Source organism: Physella acuta, unplaced genomic scaffold (genome assembly GCF_028476545.2).
Source record: "Physella acuta isolate Inbredline_101_S28 unplaced genomic scaffold, ASM2847654v3 ptg000591l, whole genome shotgun sequence".
NCBI classification, from domain to species: Eukaryota; Metazoa; Mollusca; class Gastropoda; family Physidae; genus Physella; species Physella acuta.
This window is the reverse complement of record NW_026732110.1, coordinates 909,949-930,551: the sequence shown is the minus strand read 5'-3', so window position 1 is coordinate 930,551 and position 20,603 is coordinate 909,949. Positions and strand designations below refer to the sequence as shown.

The following is a 20,603-nucleotide window of genomic DNA, read 5'->3' as shown; positions in this document are numbered from 1 at the left end:
CATATCTAGGTCATCTGTTTTTGTAGCTACTGCACATAGGCTAGACTAAGTAGGATTAGTACAATGCTCAGCTGCCTTTGTGTTTAACATTTTTTTTTTACAACAATCATATGATAATAACCAACTAGTAAGTTATAGATTTTTCACCTTAAAATCATTATCAGAGGACAAGGGCAATAAAATGCTCCCGGTACTGACATATGCAACTCCACCACTGAAATCAGCCACTAAGTTTATTTTACTAGTATTGGAGCAATGGCCAACATGTCAAGTCTATTATAAGCTGCTAATATTATAATGCTTGCTTAGTTATTCTAAGAAAAAAATTTAGGAAAGGTCAGGTATGTGTTTTACTCACAAATCCAAGGGGGGGATACAGAAAACAGCAACTAGTTACTGTTATTTTCTAATTTTTTTTTAATGGGATGAATGAATATTGACAACACAATGAAAATTTCCAATTCCTACTTTCAGGTTTATTCAGTACAAGCAACTGTGACATATTTTCTTTATGACAAATAACCACTGGTAATGGCAAGAATATTTTGTACACAATTTCAGCTATAAATGACACGGTTTAGGAGCAATCAAACAAAAATGAAGATGCTTCAAGACTAAAAAATCTTATAAATGCACAGTAATATTTTATACAACCAACACTACTTGTGTATAAAGTAAACATGGCATTACAATTAAATGCTTTTACAAACTCCATAGACTTGCAATCTAAATAGATCACTTTGCCATACACATACAAGTATCCATCTAATCTATTCACTAATTTGCAATTATAACTGCAACAAGATTTGTTATAAGGAACAATTCAAATAAATACTGATATGAAAACAACAGGCAAAAGGGTGAGAATCACACGTAAAAACAAATTTATTACTGGAAGTGGAGCAAAGTGCTAGATGGCCAATTATTGTCACCACTTGACTGGTGACAGGCTGAGCTTGAGAAAAAATTACAATCATGTCATCAATTGTATAACCTTTAGGAATGAGGTTCATTTTTTTAAATGCTTGCTGCTTTTATCATATACAAAGCTGCCAACTGAATATGAGTTAAGCTAAAAAATTATTTAAAAAGAGCTTTTATTTTGTGAGGACAATAATAGTAAAAACATGTGAATTGGTCTTTTTAAAAGCATATTGAAAGTAATCCAACACTTTACTACAAATTCAGGGTTAATCAAGTATCTTTTGTTAGTCTACAAATGAGGGCAACCAAAAATTAGATCAATTTGCTAATCAAATAGCATAAAATTGTCATTCATGAAAAGGTGCCACCAATATTCCATAAGTTTATAGTAGCTACTTAATTAAACAAATTACTAATACTAAAAAACAGGAATGCATTTTTAGGGTATGAATTATAAATACTAAATACATTAGATCTAGGTAAATACTGACACTATTTACAACCATCAGATCCATCTTCAGATTACATTGTGCATAAAATTACATATCTTTGATGTGTAGAATATTACTGTTACTGAGAAATTACACACCTTTTCTGATAATAAAATATGCATAATTTGACAAAGAATGTTTAAAAATTGATTTCATGTTGAAACTGTTCTAATTTTTAAAAATTTAATGGCTACAAATGTTAAATATAGAGGCTTTTAAAAATTTTCTCAACATGAAGTATAAATAAACTTAAAGAACAAAAGTAAATAACTTACCATCCGCATATAAATAATGCTAATAAATGTATAAAAATAGTATAAGCTAAAACCAAGTCACTTGGCTAAAGCCCTGTTTGTGTTTAGAATTACGGTTAGTTTAAAAGTATTTGCTAAAAATTGTTTAAAAATCATACAAGTAATCTGTAATAAACGCAATCAGGTAAAACTATTAAAGCCAATAACATTAGTTGTAAATTGAAGCCAGTAAAATGCTTATTTATTCTAGTTATTATGTGGTAAAAAAATCTATAAATTTGAACTATTTAAGAGGACTATCACATGTTATTAAAAGGCTTTCACATAACTGTCAACACTACTTTATAAATCCAAGGCACTTCTAGAACACAAACCATTGCCGACAACACTTTACTTTTCAATAAATAATGGCTATAAAATGGAGAATTTTTAAAATTTCACTATTAAATTACGCCTTGAGAGAAATAAGTCATACATCATGTTAAGTATGCCATTTAGCTTCATACAAGTTACTTCCTATTATAATTAAGATGTAATACAATGAAAGTTATAGTCCAATGTAAAATCATCATATGAAAATCATAACCTGACAGTTCCCTCATAAGCCATGAAAAAAATTAAACACGAAGAAACCAAGTTAATGAAAAGGACGGGAAAATTATAACCTACCTTTAGAACTGAGTAGTTATATATTACTACTAAATACAAATAAAATATGGTTGAATTACTACTATTATCAAAACATTTTAAACTATGTAAACCAGAATTCTGGAAGGGTGTGGTTCATTTATCGTTAATACAACTTTAAGATAATACAACAGTAAAAAGTTTGAATAAAGGAAAAGTCTCTAGTTAAAATAAGAATATTTCTTTGCTTAACATTTTCCAAATAAAGAAAAATGTATTAATTGTTAATAACAAAATTATAAATTACAAAAATGTTTAGACAAAATGTATTCATGCATTCTTATTTACAAATGCTAACAAAACACATTTTATTATTCATGCAGCCAATGGCTGACACCCATTCACATGTGTAAATTATTTGTTTAACTTCAGCATTACAATAATCCTCTTATGTTTCTTCTATCATTCAGATTATCCAAAAAATTAGATCTTAAGTTTCTATATATTTTAAAAATAAATTTGATTCACGCTTCAAATATCTAGCATACTCTCCAAAAATTCAAGTTGTCGAGCCAAATAAAAAAAATGATATGTATGATCTGATGTTCATACAGAAATAAACATGCAATGTTTTTAATTAGTCCCGGAAATGAATTGGCTTAAAATAAAATGCTCTAAAATTACATTTCCATGGTTAAAAATGCTACACAATGAAAGCATAACATTAGAAAGATAAATTTTTCTCATTGCTCAGGTAGGCTTCAATTGCACGCTGACAGTCAACAGATGTCCACCTCTCTAATAAAAGATTGCACTCTGTTTCATTTGTTAGCTCCATTTTTGTACGATGGTGACTGCGTACCAGAAGTTTTGTTGCTTCTAGTGCCTGAAAGTATTGCATTCAAATATTATGAGCTGTTTTTAAAACACTATTAATAAGCAGATTATTTTATAAACACAAACTATATCATTCTTGAGGAAGCTTATACTTGATTATTCTCTTAAAATTTGTTTTCATTAGGGTTTTAAGTTATATCTAAGCAAGATCAGCAAATCACTGAGAGTAAATGACATAGGACTGGGCACACACTTAATAAGGATGTTATCAATAGAGCCAGATAGGCCTGGGCATGGAACCCCAAGGGCAAGCAACGCAGGGTCGACCCAGGAAGTCATGGCGATGGCTGGCCAAAAGGATAGAAAGGGATTGGGAACAGATGAAAAGAGTGAAAGGAGACAATAGGGAGTGGAAAGCTTTGACAGAGGCCCTGCTTCACAAGGAACAAATAGGAAAAATGGAGCTTGATTATGCCAATAATAAATGTAACCAAAAAAAATCAATAAAACATAATATCTGTATAACCTTTGCAGAGCAAGTGGCCATGTTTTGAGCTCTTGGAATAACTTCCTGCATCATAAGTGTTGGCCAAAAAACTTGAGATATTAGTCCTTGTTGGTATGCTTCCATAGCAGTTATTTTCCTACCTCCATACAACAACTCGTTTGCCTGAGGATTCAATCAGGATTAGTTTAAACAAGCATTCGCCTTTTGAAATTTTAACCATTGGGTTTTTAAACTTAGTGTGCTATCATTTTACTCATACTATTGGTTATTGAAAATTACTTGATTAGTAAACTGAGCTTAATCAGCTGAGACTAGTAGACTGACTACTCACAGAGGGCAATCCAACTGTGAGGGGGAGAGTAAAAGATGAGCAGCCCTCTGGTGTTTGTGACAGTTGTGAGTAAGGTAGATGGAAAGATGCCTTATCACTGGCATACACAACATCACACAGAGCAATCAGGGAGACTCCAAGTCCAACAACAGCACCTGATACTGCGGCAATGATGGGTTTAGGGAATGTTATAAACGTTTTGGTCAGTTCACTGAAAAACAAAAATCATACAATTATCTTACTTAAAATGACAACTAAAAAAAAAATATTTTTGAAAAAAAAAAAGGATTTCTTTATGCTCAAATCAAAAAAGAAAAAGGTACCTATTAAAAATTACTATAATTCATTGGTTGTTGGATAACAAAAGTCTAAGAAGACAAACAATACAACAATCCATCGTTTTTAAACTGTCAGAACATTTTATTACCGTATGGCATCTGTCATTTGTCTTGCTGACATTTTCCGATCACCTGACACTAAGAAATGAAGATCAGTACCAGAACAGAAAACATTCCCTAAACTAGAAAACAAAACTAAATGGCTGTCATCATATTTGGCTGAATTCAATGCAGAAACAACTTCTTGTATAACCTAAAAAAATAATTTTAAAATGTTTTCAATAATTGATATAAACATTGCTTACAAATATTTAGAAGTGAAATTTAAGAATTTACCTGAGGATTCAAAGCATTTTGCATCACAGTCTGAGTGTTTAACCAAATTTGTGTGTAACGTAAACATTTCTTTACAACTATTTGCTTGTAACGAAATGCACATTCTGTAGATCGTATGCTTGTCCGCCTTTCGACTGGCTCTTGTCCAAGTGTTGAGGGAACATTTAAATGGCTACTACTTGCACTTTCCCCATTACTGCCTCCATTTTTACTCTTTTTCCCATCTTTGTGAGATAAGTGGAGTTCATGTGGGAGACAACTGAGTAATGATTTGTATGACAAGGAACCAGAACTCAAAGATTGGTCATTAACAACAGGCTCCTCTGCAGGGACTGGATATGATGTAGGGACATCTGCTAGATAAGTTTCTGAAGATTTAAAGGCAAAAAAAAGCATAATTTAACATATTTAATCATTTATTACTTTGTTATATTTTCTTATTGTTAAGTGATAGACAGCCATAATTTGTGATATTAGTTTCTGCTGTCAGGAAGAACAGAAATTTTTAAAAGAAAATATTACATACCAGAATCTTCAGCAGAAACAGGGTCAAGTAAAGATTCACCAGAGAGTACAGACACTTCCTTTGCTTCTTGGCCACTCATCAAATGCTTAACTGTAGTGAACATGGGTGGAGGTGATACAGATCGAAAAATACCTGCAATAGTGCAACCCAAGTTCAACACATTTTTAAGCACAAGATAGCTTCATTACTCTATAACTAACTTTTATTGCTAGATTACATTTAATTCAACTATGGACAAGCATAACATTTAAAACAATGTTTAAATCACCTGATTGAGAAAAGAAGTCTTTATCTTTTTTTTTAGAGTCTATTAGAAACATTTTCTTTCTTTTGCTGCCAACCTTGAGATCCTTCATGTGAGTGAGTTTTGGGGACCTCCTTTTTATCACAGATGATTGGAGCTTTTCTCTTGTCTTCTTTGTCTTAAACTTCCCTTTTGAATCCAATTTGTATTTTGACTTTTCATTCTTATCAGCGTGTTTAAAACTATCACAGTCAGAATTAAGGGAATAAAGAATGTCATCATCGCTATCATCTTCTAAAACATTTTCCTTTATGAAAAGCCCACTGTGTTCTGTTTTATTATTTAGGGTTGAGCTACTTATTGACAGCTTTGATTTTTTGTTTTTGACTACTGATTTATCAGTATTATCTAAATCCAGTTTTCTTTTACGGATATTGTTTTTCTTTTTAGGTGATTCTGTGACAGGTGTGTTCTCTGAGGGTTGCAGTGCACCCCCACCTCCATTGAGAGACTCAGTCTTGCTCATTTCAGATTTTGAACTAGTAGTGTTCATTTTTAACTTACTTTGCTTTTTACGACCATCTACTTTCTTTCCTGCAGACACAGACAATTTTGGAGTACTTTTATCTTTTTTCGTGTAACTCCGTTTTATTGCTGAATATTTTAAATGTGTATGTTTTGAATGAACAGTTTTATCAACATCTGCAGGTTTTAATATAATTTGAGATTTATTTAAGGCTGCTATTCCTTGGGTATCTTCAATGTGTTGATTGAAAATATTAATAAGTGGCCTACAGGCATCAAGGTTTTGGTATGGTTCCCAGGAATCATGGTCTGAAGAGAATCCTCGCCAACGTACTAGATACAGAACACGTCTACTAGGCAAAACCTTCTTACCAAGAATTTGTTCAACCTGTGAGAAATAATAGAACTGCAATTTACAAATTTCTCAAAAATATTTCAATTACTTAGGTTCATTAGAAAAAGATGCAAATTAAAAGTTTTACATTTAAAAGCCTCATACAAATCTTAAAAATGCCAAGAACAATATTCAAGTTAAGACGATGATTCTAACACCCCGACTGCCAAGAAAATTGCCAGAGACACGCAAAAGTAGAAAAGGCTTTCAGTGATGGCCCCATGTGTCTTGGGTACTAAAGGGAAAAGATGATGAACTGCTCACTACCCACTCTTGAACTCAGCATCTTGCTTTTCTGAGCCAGACATGCATTTTCTCACAACAGCATACAATTGTTTAAAAGTAAAATATCCCTGACACTAATACAGAATATAATACACAATTATTTAATGTACTGCAAAACTGGTGTGAAATTTGAATAGGGAAGGAAAAATAAAATCCTAATAATAAAATATACTTGTGTTGTTTTTAAAAAGCCAAGTTTAAGTATCAGATGTTTGATAGAATGTGTATATAAATAAAAAGAATAATGTAAGGTGAAGTGCAGAATGAAGCATTATAAATCACTCTGATTGCTCAAGTAGACCTCAATGGTATGCTGTCAACTTATGTTTATCTCTTTAAATAAAAGACAGTCTCCACACACTCCCTACTCCATGAAGGATTTCCACAAAGTAAAACCCCTTCTTTGTTCATAATTATGTAACAACTTAACAAGGGACCTCCCTCCCTAACAGCTTGAGTTGGTCCTGCAAAGGGGGATCACCTACAAATATGTTAACATTTTTATTAAAAACATCTGTAAAGTTTTAGGCAGCTTAATTTTTATTTTTGAAATAATGTTATATGAAGTCAGGGGACAGTATGGCTAGATAGCAGAGTATAGACTGCAAACCAGAAAGACTTCAGTTCGAACCTGAGGTTCAAGAACCAGAGTCCAACCAGCTGAACACAGCGCTGGATCTCATTTGCAGAGGTTTCTGAAACAGGTGAACTCTACTTCCTCTGCCATGTGGACCTTCAGGTTAGAAAGGGTACTTCACTTATTTGCTCTAAGAAGTCATTATAGGAGCACCTAACATGCTTTTGTTAGAAATCCTATCGATATTTTATTAAACTTAACATAAAAGGATATTAAAAACAATCATGCCTATTTCAAAAGTGCAATTGTTTTTTTTTTAATCATATAGGCCTATTTCTGTCAAAAAAAATTACTGAGCTCTGACACTGACAATATTGAGTATATTTAAGTATATTATTAATATTAATGAATTAATGAATTTCCATTAGGGCCCCTACTATACTTTTTATAATAGATTGACGACAGAAGCCTGTGGTTGTATATAACACGTTTAATGGGTCTAACTACCTCATGATGGTAACACCAGAGAGGGCGGAAGGAAGTACACAAGGGACATCACTCAAGATAACAATATTATAAATATAACTAATACAGAAGAGTGAGTTCCCTTGACCTCACAATTATTTCAATCTATTACATCCCTTTACCCTTAGAACACAATAACACATCTCTCAATAGAACAATTGATAGTATCCTAAAATCACCAATTATATTGTAACATGAACACTATGGTAGATTACATCCTTACAAACAATGCACAATATGCTACAACATAATCAAAATACAAAACAATGATGTCAAAGTCCTTTTGACCTTTAAAATCATAGGTCTAACTTATTTGGGACTTTGATTGTCCTGTTTGACCTTCTCAGTGGCCTTTGATTTGGTGACTCAATATTCTGACCATTTGGATTCTCTATCTCAGGAGGTCTAGGATTTAAATCATTAACTCCAGAATTTACATTTTCTGACTCCAGACAACTTGGTTCACTCATATCAACAGAACTTGGTTGTGGAACAAACTGAGTTGGTGTGAACTGTTCAGATTTGGTGGGATTGACAGATTCACACTTATTATCTGCACAAGTTATTTTTAACTGGTCTGCATGTCTACGGACAATAAGTCCATCATTTGTTTTTACTTTATAAGACACAGGTCCTGTACATTGAACAATTTGACCTGGTATCCATTTTTCCCTTCTCCCATAATTTCTTAGATACACATTATCATTAACTGCAAATTCTCTTTCAATGGATGATTTGTCATGATTTACTTTTTGTGTATGTTGATGTTGGGAAACAGACCTTTGAACAGTTGGATGTAGTAGGTCAAGATGAGTTTTAATTTTCCTACCACATAGCAATTCACATGGTGCAACACCTGTTGTTATATGAGGAGTTGTGCGGTATTTGGTTAAGAACCTGTTTACTCTTTCTCTAAGAGAAAACTTGTTACCGGTATTCATTTTTACCATAGCGGTTTTGAATATGCCTACCGCTCTTTCAGCCAAACCATTCCCAGCAGGATGATAGGGGGATGTGGTTATATGCTCAATACCATTTGCCACACAAAACAGTTTAAACTCATGAGCTGTGAAACTAGGCCCATTATCTGAAACAATTTGATCTGGTAATCCATGAGTTGAAAATATTTCCTTCAGTTCTATAATGGTATCATTTGCAGTGATTGTGTTCATGATTTTAACTTCTAACCATTTAGAATGTGAATCAATAACAATTAAGAACATTTTGTTCATGAAAGGTCCTGCGAAATCTATATGTATACGTTTCCATGGTTCGATTGGCCAGTCCCAGTTTTGCAAAGGTGCTGTAGCTGGTTGATTTGAATGTTGTGCACAGCTTGAACAAAGTTTTACATATTTTTCAATATCAGCATCCATATGTGGCCACCAGAACCATGATCTTGCCAGACTCTTCATTTTGGAAGAACCAAGATGAGTATCATGTAAAGTTCTTAAAACTTCTTTTTGTAACATTTTGGGGATAATTACTCTTGACCCCCATAGTATACATCCATCTTCTAGACTTAACTCTGTTTTTCTTATTTTATATGGCTTTAAGTCCTCATTCACTGACTCTTCAGGCCAACCATTCTTACAGTACTCATATACTTTTATTAAGCACTCATCTTTTTGTGTTTCTCTCTTAATATCATTCACATTTATATTGGAGTTATCCATGATAGTGAAGAGAACAAATACATCTTCTGGTACATAGCTCAGGCTTTGGTTTTTTAAAGGTAATCTACTAAGACTATCTGCACTATTCTCAGATCCAGGTTTGTATTTCAATTCATAATTGTATGCAGTTAGTGTGATAGCCCATCTTTGAATTCTTGGTGAGGCATGCTCAGGTAGGGTTTTGTTTTCTCCAAATAAACCTAGCAATGGTTTATGATCTGTAATGATGGTGAACTTCCTACCAAACAGAAACTTATGAAATTTCTTAACACCAAAAATGATGCCTAAGCCTTCCCTATCTAACTGAGAATAATTTTTCTCAGCCTGGTTCAAAGATCTACTGGCAAAAGCAATGGGTCTGTCACCCTTCTCATCCATGTGGGACAAGACTGCTCCTACACCATCTGGTGAAGCATCACATGTCAATACAAGTCTTTTCCCTGGGTCATAGTGAGTTAGTAAGGTGTCAGCAGACAAAGCCTCTTTTGCTGTATTAAAAGCAGCTTCTTGTTGTTTACCCCAGTGCCAAGTTGCATTTTTCTGTAGCAGCTTGTACAGTGGTGATAGTTTACCAGACAGATTCCCTATGAACTTTGCATAGTAATTTATCAAGCCCAAAAAAGCTCTTAGTTGTTGGGTATTTTCAGGTTTGGGTGCTTCTTTAATGGCTTTTGTTTTCTCAGGTTGAGGTCTGATGCCTTGCTTGCTTAATATATAACCAAGAAAACTAATTTCTTTCAGCATGAATTGACATTTATCTTTGTTTATCTTTAAACCTTTTTCACCAACAATTTTCAATACTTTATCTAGTGTTTTAAGATGTTCAGTGTCATTCTTACCAGTTATGTACACATTGTCAAAGTACACACAAACATTTGGAATATCCTTAAAAATACTGTCCATGACAGCTTGGAAAATTCCAGGGCTAGATGATATGCCAAAACATAGTCTTTCATATTGGTAGAGTCCTTTATGTGTGTTTATTGTCGTATAGACTTTTGAATCTGGATGCAGTTCTAGTTGAGTGTAAGCATGACTAAAGTCTAATTCAGTGAATTTGTCTCCTCCTGCCAAATTCAAAGAAATTTCCTCAATGTTAGGTATAGGGTACCTATTTAGCTCTATTTGCTTATTCAGTGTAGTTTTATAATCTCCACAAATTCTTATAGAACCATCCTTCTTTAACACTGGCACAATGGGTGTCGCCCAATCGGAATAGTCTACCTTCTTTATAATGCCATTAGTTTCCAATCTACTTAGCTCATTTTCAATTTTATTCCTCATTGCATAAGGTGGAACTCTAGCTTTGCAGTATCTTGGATTTGTGTCTTTAATGCTTAACTTCACTGTTCTATCATTTAGTAATCCATGATTACCAAAAACACATTTATTTTCAGATATTACTTTATCTAGTGAAGTAAGACTAGATTCTTTTCCATTGTTCAATGAACAAATACTCTCCCAATTTAACTTAAGATCACTTAACCAGTTCCTACCTAGTAATGGCGGTCCATTTCCTTCAACCACAAGAAGAGGAAGTTTAACACTTTGACCATTATAACTTACATGAACCATACACTCTCCTATTACCGGAACATTGTCACCAGTGTATGTTGTTAGACACTTGTGACATGGCTGTAGAGGCACTGATCCTCCTGTGACAGCGTTAAAGTCTTTCGTTGTTATGACTGTTAGAGATGCTCCAGTGTCAAGTTGGAAGCTGATGCTCTTACCGTTGATATTAACTAGCACATTGATGGGAGCATGACTTATTGATTTCACAGAGAATAGGTTGAAATCCGGCTGCGAATCAGTTTGAGCATTTTCACTGGTAGAGTGGTTCATTGGTTGGGTTAGGTAGTCTTGGTGAGAGTTAACATAGTGCTGCCTTTGGTTGCGGTACTGTCTTGACTGGCTAGATTTAGCAACAGACGAAGACTTTGCAAAGCAGGCCTTGGCAATGTGACCTTGCTTACCGCACTTATAACAAGTTGCAAACTTGAACTTGCACCGATGAGATGCATGGGGACCTTTGCATCGATGACATATTTGATAATTATTACTAGATTTAGATCTAGGATTTGAACGAGCAGGCTGTTTAGCATAAGTTGGAATGCTCTGATGGGGTTGATGTTTATTGACTAACCTGCTGTTTACTGCATGGATCCCTGAAGGCGTAAGAGATTTCGCCGCATCTGATGACTGCTGGATTGAAGTTGCAAGTTGTATTGCTTTTTCCAATTTTAGATCTGACTCGAGCAGCAACTTTCTTTGAATATCAGGGCTGTTTACACCTGTCACAAACTTTTCACATAATCTGTCAGACAGCGTTTCTCCAAATTCACAAAATCTACTTAAATGACGTAAAGCAGCAACATATTCTGATATTGACTCGTTTGGTTGACGAGTCCTACTGTCAAATCTAGCTCTACATAGAAACTTTGATGGGGTAGGCGCATGGTGGTCTGTTAGCAATTTGCTCAGCTCGTTAAAGCTCTTGGTAGTTAGACTAGCTGGTGTGCATAAGTCCTTTAGTAGCCTAAATTGTTGAGGCCCTATGACTGTTAACAAAACAGCTCTCTTTTTGGCTTCTATCGTCACGTCGTTAGCTTCTAGGTAAAAGCTTAACCTCTCTAGGTAATCTTGAATGATTTCATCATTCGCATCAAATTCTTTTATTTGGCCATACAGCGCCATAATTCTAGAAATAATTAGCTAATAAGCTCTAGCAAACCTCTTTTTTTGCGTAATTAGGTGCTCTTTCTAGTAGATGTTTATCCTTCGTCGCCAGTTATAATAGATTGACGACAGAAGCCTGTGGTTGTATATAACACGTTTAATGGGTCTAACTACCTCATGATGGTAACACCAGAGAGGGCGGAAGGAAGTACACAAGGGACATCACTCAAGATAACAATATTATAAATATAACTAATACAGAAGAGTGAGTTCCCTTGACCTCACAATTATTTCAATCTATTACACTTTTTTTATAAAACGTAAAATAAGGGCTAAAATTCATTTTGTAACATCACTCTTTAATCTAAAAAAAGTATGTCATAACACTTTCTTCCCCCCCCCCCCTTTCAGCTGGTCACACATGGTCAAAAAAATCCACACCCTGCATTTCCCCACCTCCCAGGAGTGTGAGGTTTATGGTATAAAAAGTAGGCCTATAAAAAAATAGATTAATAGACTCTATGGCTAAGCTTCTAGTCTAGATAACATATTAGGCCTAATGTCACTAATGAGTAGGCCTAAATTATGCCCAACTAATTATTAATTCATAATTAGGCCTAAATGAAAATGAAAGTTTATAGGCCTAACCTAATGGTAAATACTAAATAGTAAATATTTTAGTAAAATAATACTAAATGAATAGTAAAGGCACTAGCCTAAAATGCTAATACTAATAAATAACATAAAGGCCAACTCATTATGAATATGAACGGGTAATAATAGTAAAATTTATTTAACACTGGTCTAGTCATTCTAGATGTTTTAAAAGATGCGCATGGTTTTAAATAGACTAATAAGGCAAGAAAGAACGCTTCTCGTACAGGCCCTACGTGTAAAAAAAATAGTAAAATTATTATGCAATTAAATTCTATTAAAAAAACAAGGCCATTGCCCCGATTGGTTAACCCCACCTAACAAATAGACTCGCTCATTCTCTTCGTTGATAAAGTCAGAGCAAAAAAAATAAAAATGAAATAACCACTAGATCTAGATCTAGTCTATGTACATTTCTATATAAATTATTTATTTATGACTAACAAAACAGACACACAAAAATGCAGTGTTTAAATAATAAGCTGTTGTACATGCATAAACAAAAAGAGAAAAATAATAAAATATATCTTGCCTCATACAGCTGTTGATCCGCCATGTCGACGATTATAGTAAATCGGGACTGGTTTAGAGTATAATTTGACCGATAGGTGGCGCCATTATTTATTTTTATCTGGTTCCTAAGTCCTGAAAATAGGTTCTAAATCAACGAAAGCTTGCACCAGAAGCTTGCGTTATAATTTTTTTTTAAAGTTTTTAATCATTAAAAAAAATGTAGCAATTAACTCAATCAATCGTCTCTTTTGAAGAAAAAACCTTACTGAAAGCTTAGCCTATAGATAGTCTGGACATACCCACCATTCAAAAGTGTATTTCCCGCGAATTTCTAGATCTATAGCTATTAATTAAGGGGACACTCATGAGGTTTTATGTAAAATACTTTGAAAATATCGATTTTTCAATTTTGACAGAATTAACTATTTCAGCATCTTGGGAATACGTTTCTCTCACTTATTATGTCTAATATGGTATTTAAATAAGTATAAAAATGCTTTTAATATCATAACCCTTGCTAAAATTAATCCCAAAATGTATTTTTCGGTCTACTTTGACAACCCATAATTGTACTTCATTTTCGTACCACCCGCACGTGTCATACATCAATGGAAAGCTCTCGAAGGGCTGCTTATTATAAAATCATGACCTATTTTCGTCTAAAAATAGCAATAGACACAAAGGCTCATGAAAATTTCAAATATTCGCATTTCTATTGGCTGTTGTTAAAAAAAAAGTTGACTTCGAGGCTGAAGAGCCACTATTTGAAGCTCTTCCGTCTACGAAGTTTTATTTCAGTCATTCAGTTTCCAGAATAAACAACTTGCGGCAGCCATTTTTCTCTCTCTTATCGACTTCGTTATTTTCAACAAAGCTTACATTTTCTATTGGTAAGTACTGATTTATATACGTTTCAGTGTATTATTTCTAAATAATGTTTGCCTAATAGAATAATCTAATAATTTGTATCAAGAATGTTAAAACTAAGCTGATGGAAAGTTCATTTTACTAGGAATAATCTAAACTAAAGTTATTCTACTAGACTAGCCTCTAACTCTAGACTAGTCTAGATCTAGACTAGAACAGATCTAGAACTAGATTCTAGTACTACTAGATCAGAGTTTGACTAGATCTAGATTTTACACGACTAAATCTAGATTTCTAGATCAAATTCAACAAGTCTAGATCTAGAAGTTTAGATTATCTAGAAATAGAATGCTAGATCTAGATCTAGCTTCAGTCTAGAATCTAGATCCTACTGGATTATAGAGTAGAGTATTATACATTTTAAAATACTCATTTTATTTACAACAAATATTTTACTGTGCCTATATTTTTTTAACAGCACAGCAATGTACAAGAAGGAAAGCGCTCGCAGGAGATACACCAAAAAATCTTCTAGAAAGTTGCAACTTCAGCGGTGCTTAGCTAATTGGAAAGCATCTTCTACTGGGGAGACAGAGAGTCCTAACGGGAATGAAGCACAGGCTGATCCAATTCAGCCAAGAAATTCTGCCTCTAAACGGAAGCTAACTTATTGTGGTACAGATGAAACTTCCCCTTCACCGTGTACGTCAAGTCTGCCCAGAGGCTTTGTTGACTTGCATGTAATGCAAAACCTGTTTGCAGATCTTTTGTGCCCCTATTGCCAGGAGGCTACTTTGCAATTGAGGGTAGACAGCAGCAAGTCAAAAGGCTTGGCACTTTGTTGCATTATCCACTGCGGTACATGCGATAAGGAGGTATCTAGTACCATGTCTTCTGCAAAAATCGATTCCTATACATATGATGTCAACCGCCGGTTTGTAGCAGGGATGCTAAATGCTGGTCTTGGCTATGGAGGAGCTGATAGATTTTGTGGTGTGGCAGGAGTATGCAACATGAGCCACAATGCATTCAATGAGCATACAAATGCAATTTTCAGTGCCACTAAGGAATTTTCATCTAAACAGATAGAAAAATCAATAAGAAAAGTTAGAGAGGTTCACGGTGCAACCGGCTCAGAGACAATAGATGTGGCTGTCAGTTTTGATGGATCCTGGCAGAAAAGAGGCCACACCAGTAAGCACGGAATTGGGGCTGTTATAGAGCAGGAGACGGGACTGGTAATTGATTACCACGTACTGTCCAGTTATTGTCAGGTTAGTTCAGTGAGATTAATTTTTTTGCAAATTGAGTTCATAAAATTTCATTTTCCTGAATATAGGAATATATTGTACTAACTGTTGTTCATTTTCAGACATGCGCAACCACTGGCCAAGATATGAAGGATTCTCCAGATTATGCTGCATGGGTGGAGGAGCACAAGCAGGACTGCTGCGCTAACCATACTGGGTCAGCTGGGGCAATGGAGGTAGCTGCTGCCAAAGTGCTTTGGGGCAGGTCTTTGGAGAGTGCCCTGAGGTATACTACACTTATTAGTGATGGGGACTCAAAAACTTTGTCCGAGCTGCAGAAAATGGCACCCTACGGGACTACAGATATAGAGAAGGAGGAGTGTGTAAACCATGTGAGCAAGAGACTGGGAACAGCGTTGAGGAGCTTGGTGTCGGATGAAAAGAAAAGAGGTGTGACTCTGGGTGGAACAAAATCCGGAAGCTTGACACAGGTATACTTCCAATCAGTTTACTTTTTGCAACCTAATCAACATTTGTTTCATTTTATGTTTAATATTAATTCGGGTTTGTAAAATTTCTTTTGCTTCTTTACACTATTTGCAGGCTAAGATAGGCTTGCTGCAGCGGTACTACAAGAATGCTGTCATCAGCAACAATGGCAGTATCCAGGAGCTGCAAAACAAAATTTGGGCTTCATTTTACCACTCCATATCTTCTGACACCAAGCCAACACATGATTTGTGTCCTGAAGGAAGTAATTCATGGTGCTTCTATAAGAAGGCAGTGGCAAAAGGAGAGGCTATTCCCAGCCATGAAAAAAAAAGTAAAACATTTTTGAACGAAGTTGTGGCTAAATATGTGAAGCCAGTTTATGAGCGCCTAACTCAGGATAAACTTATGTCTAGGTGTTTGCTGGGCATGACCCAGAATGCGAATGAAAGCTTCCACTCAGTAGTGTGGTCTCATTGCCCCAAGCACATATTTGTTGGCAGTAAAAGGGTAGCTATAGCCACAGCCCTTGCAGTAGCCAATTTCAACAGGGGGTCTAGAGGGGTGTTAGAATTTGTTGAGGCGATAGGCTGCAGTGTAACGAGGGAAATGGAAAGTCGGGGTGCTAAAAGGGATCAGCTTAGAGTTAGTAGGGCTGAGAAGGGGGAAATGACTGAGGTAAAGCGTAGGAGGGCTAAGAGGACTTTAGATAATATTAGCAGGGAGGAGGGTTTAGCTGTTGCAGAGGGAAATCTTTATTTAGCGGGGGCTGCCGATGATTAGGTTCATTATTTTCTTTTCTCTTTTGTGTCATCAGTTTCTCATTTTTATCATTGTAAATTATTACTACATTATTTTAATTGATCTTTGAATGTTTTTCACTTTGTTGCACATAAATAAATGAGTTTTAAAAAAAAAAATGTAAATTCACAATTTTACCTCTTTTTTTTTTTTTTTTGCTGTTTGAGGTATATGTTTGTAAATTGATCTCAGATTTTTTATCTGACAGCTTAGCCTGTACATTTTTTCTATTTATGTGTAATAATGCATATTGATAATTGAAATATAAGTTTTCTTAGTAAATAAACATGTTTACTTTTATAAAATCCACTTTGAAATGGTTTTTCCTGTTTTTCTCTGTTTTATGATTTTCGTTACTTTATAAAATTATACGGAAGATTACTCAAAAAGGAAATGTCAGACACAATTGAAATTTCTTATGATAAATTTACATACATTAATCTATTGAATGACCTAGGGGAATTTATTTCTTTTTGTTAGTTTTTTTTTAATCTTTTTTTTTCTGTATGGGTTGACTTTTTTTTGTTGCGCCCCGAAATTGATATCATAAAAAAAATGATATAAAATTTTCTAAATAAGATAAAAAAAAATCCTTTGGTCATTCAGTAGAATAGTACTAGTCAGAGCAAACTGTGAAGTTTCAATTAATTCTGGATTTGGGTCTGCAATACACTTTCCGTATAGATTTTAGCTAAAACTATGTAAATTTAGCGCAAGATCATCACCTAATTCATTTTTTTTTAAAAAACAACCTTCAAAATAAGTTTTAAAATGTTAATTGATACTTATGTGAACATAAAATAGGGAAATATAGTAAATAAACAGGCATTTGGAAAAAAAGTGCAAAACCTGATGAGTCTCCCCTTAAATATCTAAATTTTAACCTATTTCCTAAATAGGGGTAATCCATAAATGACATCACGCTTTTTTTTACCTCTCCCCCCCCCCCTCCCCTCCGTCACACATCGTCACAAAAAGCCAGACCCCCTCTAAAATGACCAGAGTTTCTTCCAGGCATCTCTTCGGGGGGGCGAAGCCCCCCCGAAAAATTTTTACCGCCCCCCCGAACGAAATGAAATTTATATAATTTATATAGAAAATATATACTTTTAACACTGTCCGCCCCCCCGAAGAAAGTTTACCGCCCCCCCGAAGATTTCAAGTGCCCCCCCGGAGAAAAAAGTCTGGAAGAAACACTGAAAATGACGTCACACCTCAGACTACAACTCCCCCTCAAAATTTTTATTCACCCCGAATGTTTACAATCGTAGAGCCGGGTCGAATTAGTAACGGCTATCAGGGGCAGATAATTTAGCTTTTAAACGATTTGAAACTAAGGAGAGGTTAGAAGTTCTGCTTGGTCTTTTCATTGTCGTCTGTAAACTGTCGTTAGGGACAGCTGTTTTCACGATGGCAGGAGGGGGGGAGGAAGAGAGAGTAGTGTCGAATTCACGAAGTATGAAGTACTGAAAAGTAGAAAATAAAACAACTAAATAGCGGCGTATGATACGCCGCTGGTCACTTCGCATAATGTAATCATCATACACACACAAAACAGCACAACAGCACGATCTATTATGACACTACAGCTCACTACAGTGTCCATTGGATTCGAACAAAAAGCGCTTAAGAATTTTAGAGGAAAAACTAAATGTGCATCTATACATGACTCCATCAAATTAGATCTTGCATGGACAGCAGGCTTCTTTATACGACACCGCATATCATGGTAAATCACTTTTTTAATGTGTTAAATTAAATTAGTATTTAAAAAAAAACATAATTAAGGGTGGCCTATATCATACGGGGTGCCACCAAAGTTTATATACAGTTTTTAAAATGCGACGCTGATTGTGACAAGTTTGCTCTCTTTTTCTGTATTTTTTTAGGCCGTGACTGAAACACCTGATGAGTACTTGAAAGGATATTGGTGAACAGCGGCTTGGTGACTTGGATCTGGTGATGACACTAAGCTTCTATCACACAGTCAACAGCACATCAGTAGCGTAGCGAGGGGGGGCGGGGGGGGGGGACGACATATGTCCCCGGGCGCCGAGCTTAGGGGGCGCCAAAATGGGTTGAAAAAAATAAATTGAAAGGTGAGGGGGGTGGAAATTGAAAGGTTGAGGGGGGGTGCAAATCGAAATCTCGAGGGGGGTGCAAATCGAAAAGTTTGTCCCCGGGCGCCGGGAAGGGTCGCTACGCCTCTGCAGCACATTCTTAAGACTCCACGCGAGCTGATCCAGTCACAAATGTAGAACTGTTTAGTTGATTACAAGGGGAAGATCGGCTAAAGAAAAGCCTTTTTCATGAAGCTTAAAGGCTGGAATCACATCGCACCTTCAGCTTACATGATGAAGTATGGCGAAGGCGGCAGAGAAACAAAGAAGTGTCGCTGATACTCTTTTAGCCCGTCCTCCCTTTCACTAGAAAGTGTAAGTCCGTGCAAGTCGTCACTGCCAGGTCCGAGCTTGTTTATATAGAGATATGTGTGGATCTTGTTTACATATAAACCTGACGTCAGGTATAACTAAATTAACTACCGCATCAAACGCGGTTTGTTGTGAAGGGGACTGTGAGGACACGGAAAAGGGACGATCTCTGAAATCGGTCGAAGAAGTGTCGACTTGATATGTTACATGGTTGAGATCATCTTCCCAGCTGAATATGAATGGTCATAACTTTAAGATCTATGTAGGTTGAGGTTCTTTCAGTAGATATGTGTGGTTGACACCCATATGTCCAACCCGTATAATATAAAGAGCAGATATATTAAATTGGATTGGCATGAAAAGATGTGATAGATATCTAAAAAGCAGGAATTTGCACAACATCAAATTGGGCATGATAGTGAACTATTTCAGTTCGCATTATCAGGAGCCGAGAATTGTTTTTTTTTTAGCGGCAGTACTAGCAGCAGCTGGACTTTGGAAAAAAAAATCCTCCAAAAAAGACACCACTGTCCAGAAAATGGTCTTAGCCCCCCCCCCCCCTCCCCACGCCTCAACGCATGTGGCCAAGATCTGCACGGCAGTCTTTATCACTCAACTTTGAAGGGACAATATTTCAGTTTTTGTTATTGGAATGAAAAATTCCAATAGATATGTTATAAAACACTTCAAATTAATAAAGTTATAATTAAAAACGATTATAGAGGAGAGACGTGTGCATAGAAATGCGACAATAACCATTTTTATATTCCTCGTGTATGCAAGTTGTGGTTGTGTATTATTTTCTAGCGCGTTTAATTATTTAGAACCATTATTATCGTTAATGTTCATTACATTAAATAATACATTCTAACTCAAATATGGTTGTGGATCTGTAAACAATTCGACATGGACTTCTAAGGCAAAAATCAGCTTCTGCTAATGTTACGCCTCATGACATGGGGTCCAATGTTGGCAATAGACTCTATTGTTTGTATTGTAAGCAGTTGGTCAATTATGAATCTATGATTCTCTTCATGGAGACCATAGAAAACACCAAGCTGTAAGTGCGCCTAGCAGCCCCATCTCTTCCTCTCTAGGCATATCCCTACTACCCCCACCCCCACATGGTCTGGTGAGCCGTGGTTCACGCTAAATGTTTACAATCGTAGAGCTGGGTTTAGCGACGGCTATTAGGGGCAGATAATTTAGTTTGAAATTATTTTAAACTTAGGGGAGGTAACTATATCTAACAGGAGGCTGCTTTCACGGGGGGGGGGGTGTAGGGTAGGGGTTGGGGGAAAGGAGGGGGGGGGTTAAAGTCCTTAACGACCTACTGATAGTGTTTTAAAGCAAATATTTTCAGTGGCAGCATTGGTACTGTCGAATTCACAAATTATGAATTACTGAAAAGTAGAAAATAAATCGAACTAAATAGCGGCATTTGATACGCCGCGGGTCGGCTCGTGTGATTCTATTATCTTTATAGATTGCTCCATTTTTTCTGATCTTGGATCTTGCAC

The 20,603-nt window shown here is 35.5% G+C and overlaps 2 protein-coding genes across 3 annotated transcripts; one reads left to right on the top strand and one right to left on the bottom strand.

The window, feature by feature from the left end:
* Window positions 1–456: 456 nt before the first annotated feature.
* On the bottom strand, window positions 457–13,314 carry LOC131947273 (chromodomain Y-like protein 2). 2 transcript variants are annotated; one of them, XM_059308426.1, is made up of 8 exons: window positions 13,264–13,314; window positions 5,441–6,329; window positions 5,173–5,304; window positions 4,647–5,014; window positions 4,400–4,563; window positions 3,973–4,183; window positions 3,660–3,803; window positions 457–3,182 (listed from the first exon to the last, which is right to left on the bottom strand). In XM_059308426.1, the coding sequence occupies exons 1-8, from the start codon at window positions 13,285–13,287 to the stop codon at window positions 3,021–3,023; spliced, it is 2,094 nt and encodes a 697-aa protein (XP_059164409.1). In that variant the 5' UTR covers window positions 13,288–13,314; the 3' UTR covers window positions 457–3,020. The 2 variants fall into 2 exon arrangements, with proteins under 2 accessions (XP_059164409.1, XP_059164410.1); XM_059308427.1 differs by having other exon boundaries at window positions 5,173–5,262.
* Window positions 13,315–14,819: 1,505 nt separating this feature from the next.
* On the top strand, window positions 14,820–16,772 carry LOC131947297 (uncharacterized). Its single transcript, XM_059308473.1, has 3 exons — window positions 14,820–15,385; window positions 15,484–15,852; window positions 15,965–16,772. The coding sequence occupies exons 1-3, from the start codon at window positions 14,855–14,857 to the stop codon at window positions 16,631–16,633; spliced, it is 1,569 nt and encodes a 522-aa protein (XP_059164456.1). The 5' UTR covers window positions 14,820–14,854; the 3' UTR covers window positions 16,634–16,772.
* Window positions 16,773–20,603: the final 3,831 nt, after the last annotated feature.

Excerpts from the sequence above, each read along its gene's own strand:
- LOC131947273 (XM_059308426.1), bottom strand. The coding sequence starts at position 13,287 with ATGGCGGATCAACAGCTGTATGAG. Across the intron at positions 6,330-13,263 it reads CGGATCAACAGCTGTATGAG|GTTGAACAAATTCTTGGTAA; the intron begins GCAAGATATATT and ends TATTTCTCACAG. Across the intron at positions 5,015-5,172 it reads TGTTTCTGCTGAAGATTCTG|AAACTTATCTAGCAGATGTC; the intron begins GTATGTAATATT and ends TTAAATCTTCAG.
- LOC131947297 (XM_059308473.1), top strand. The coding sequence starts at position 14,855 with ATGCAAAACCTGTTTGCAGATCTTTTGTGCCCCTATTGCCAGGAGGCT. Across the intron at positions 15,386-15,483 it reads TACTGTCCAGTTATTGTCAG|ACATGCGCAACCACTGGCCA; the intron begins GTTAGTTCAGTG and ends GTTCATTTTCAG. Across the intron at positions 15,853-15,964 it reads AATCCGGAAGCTTGACACAG|GCTAAGATAGGCTTGCTGCA; the intron begins GTATACTTCCAA and ends CACTATTTGCAG.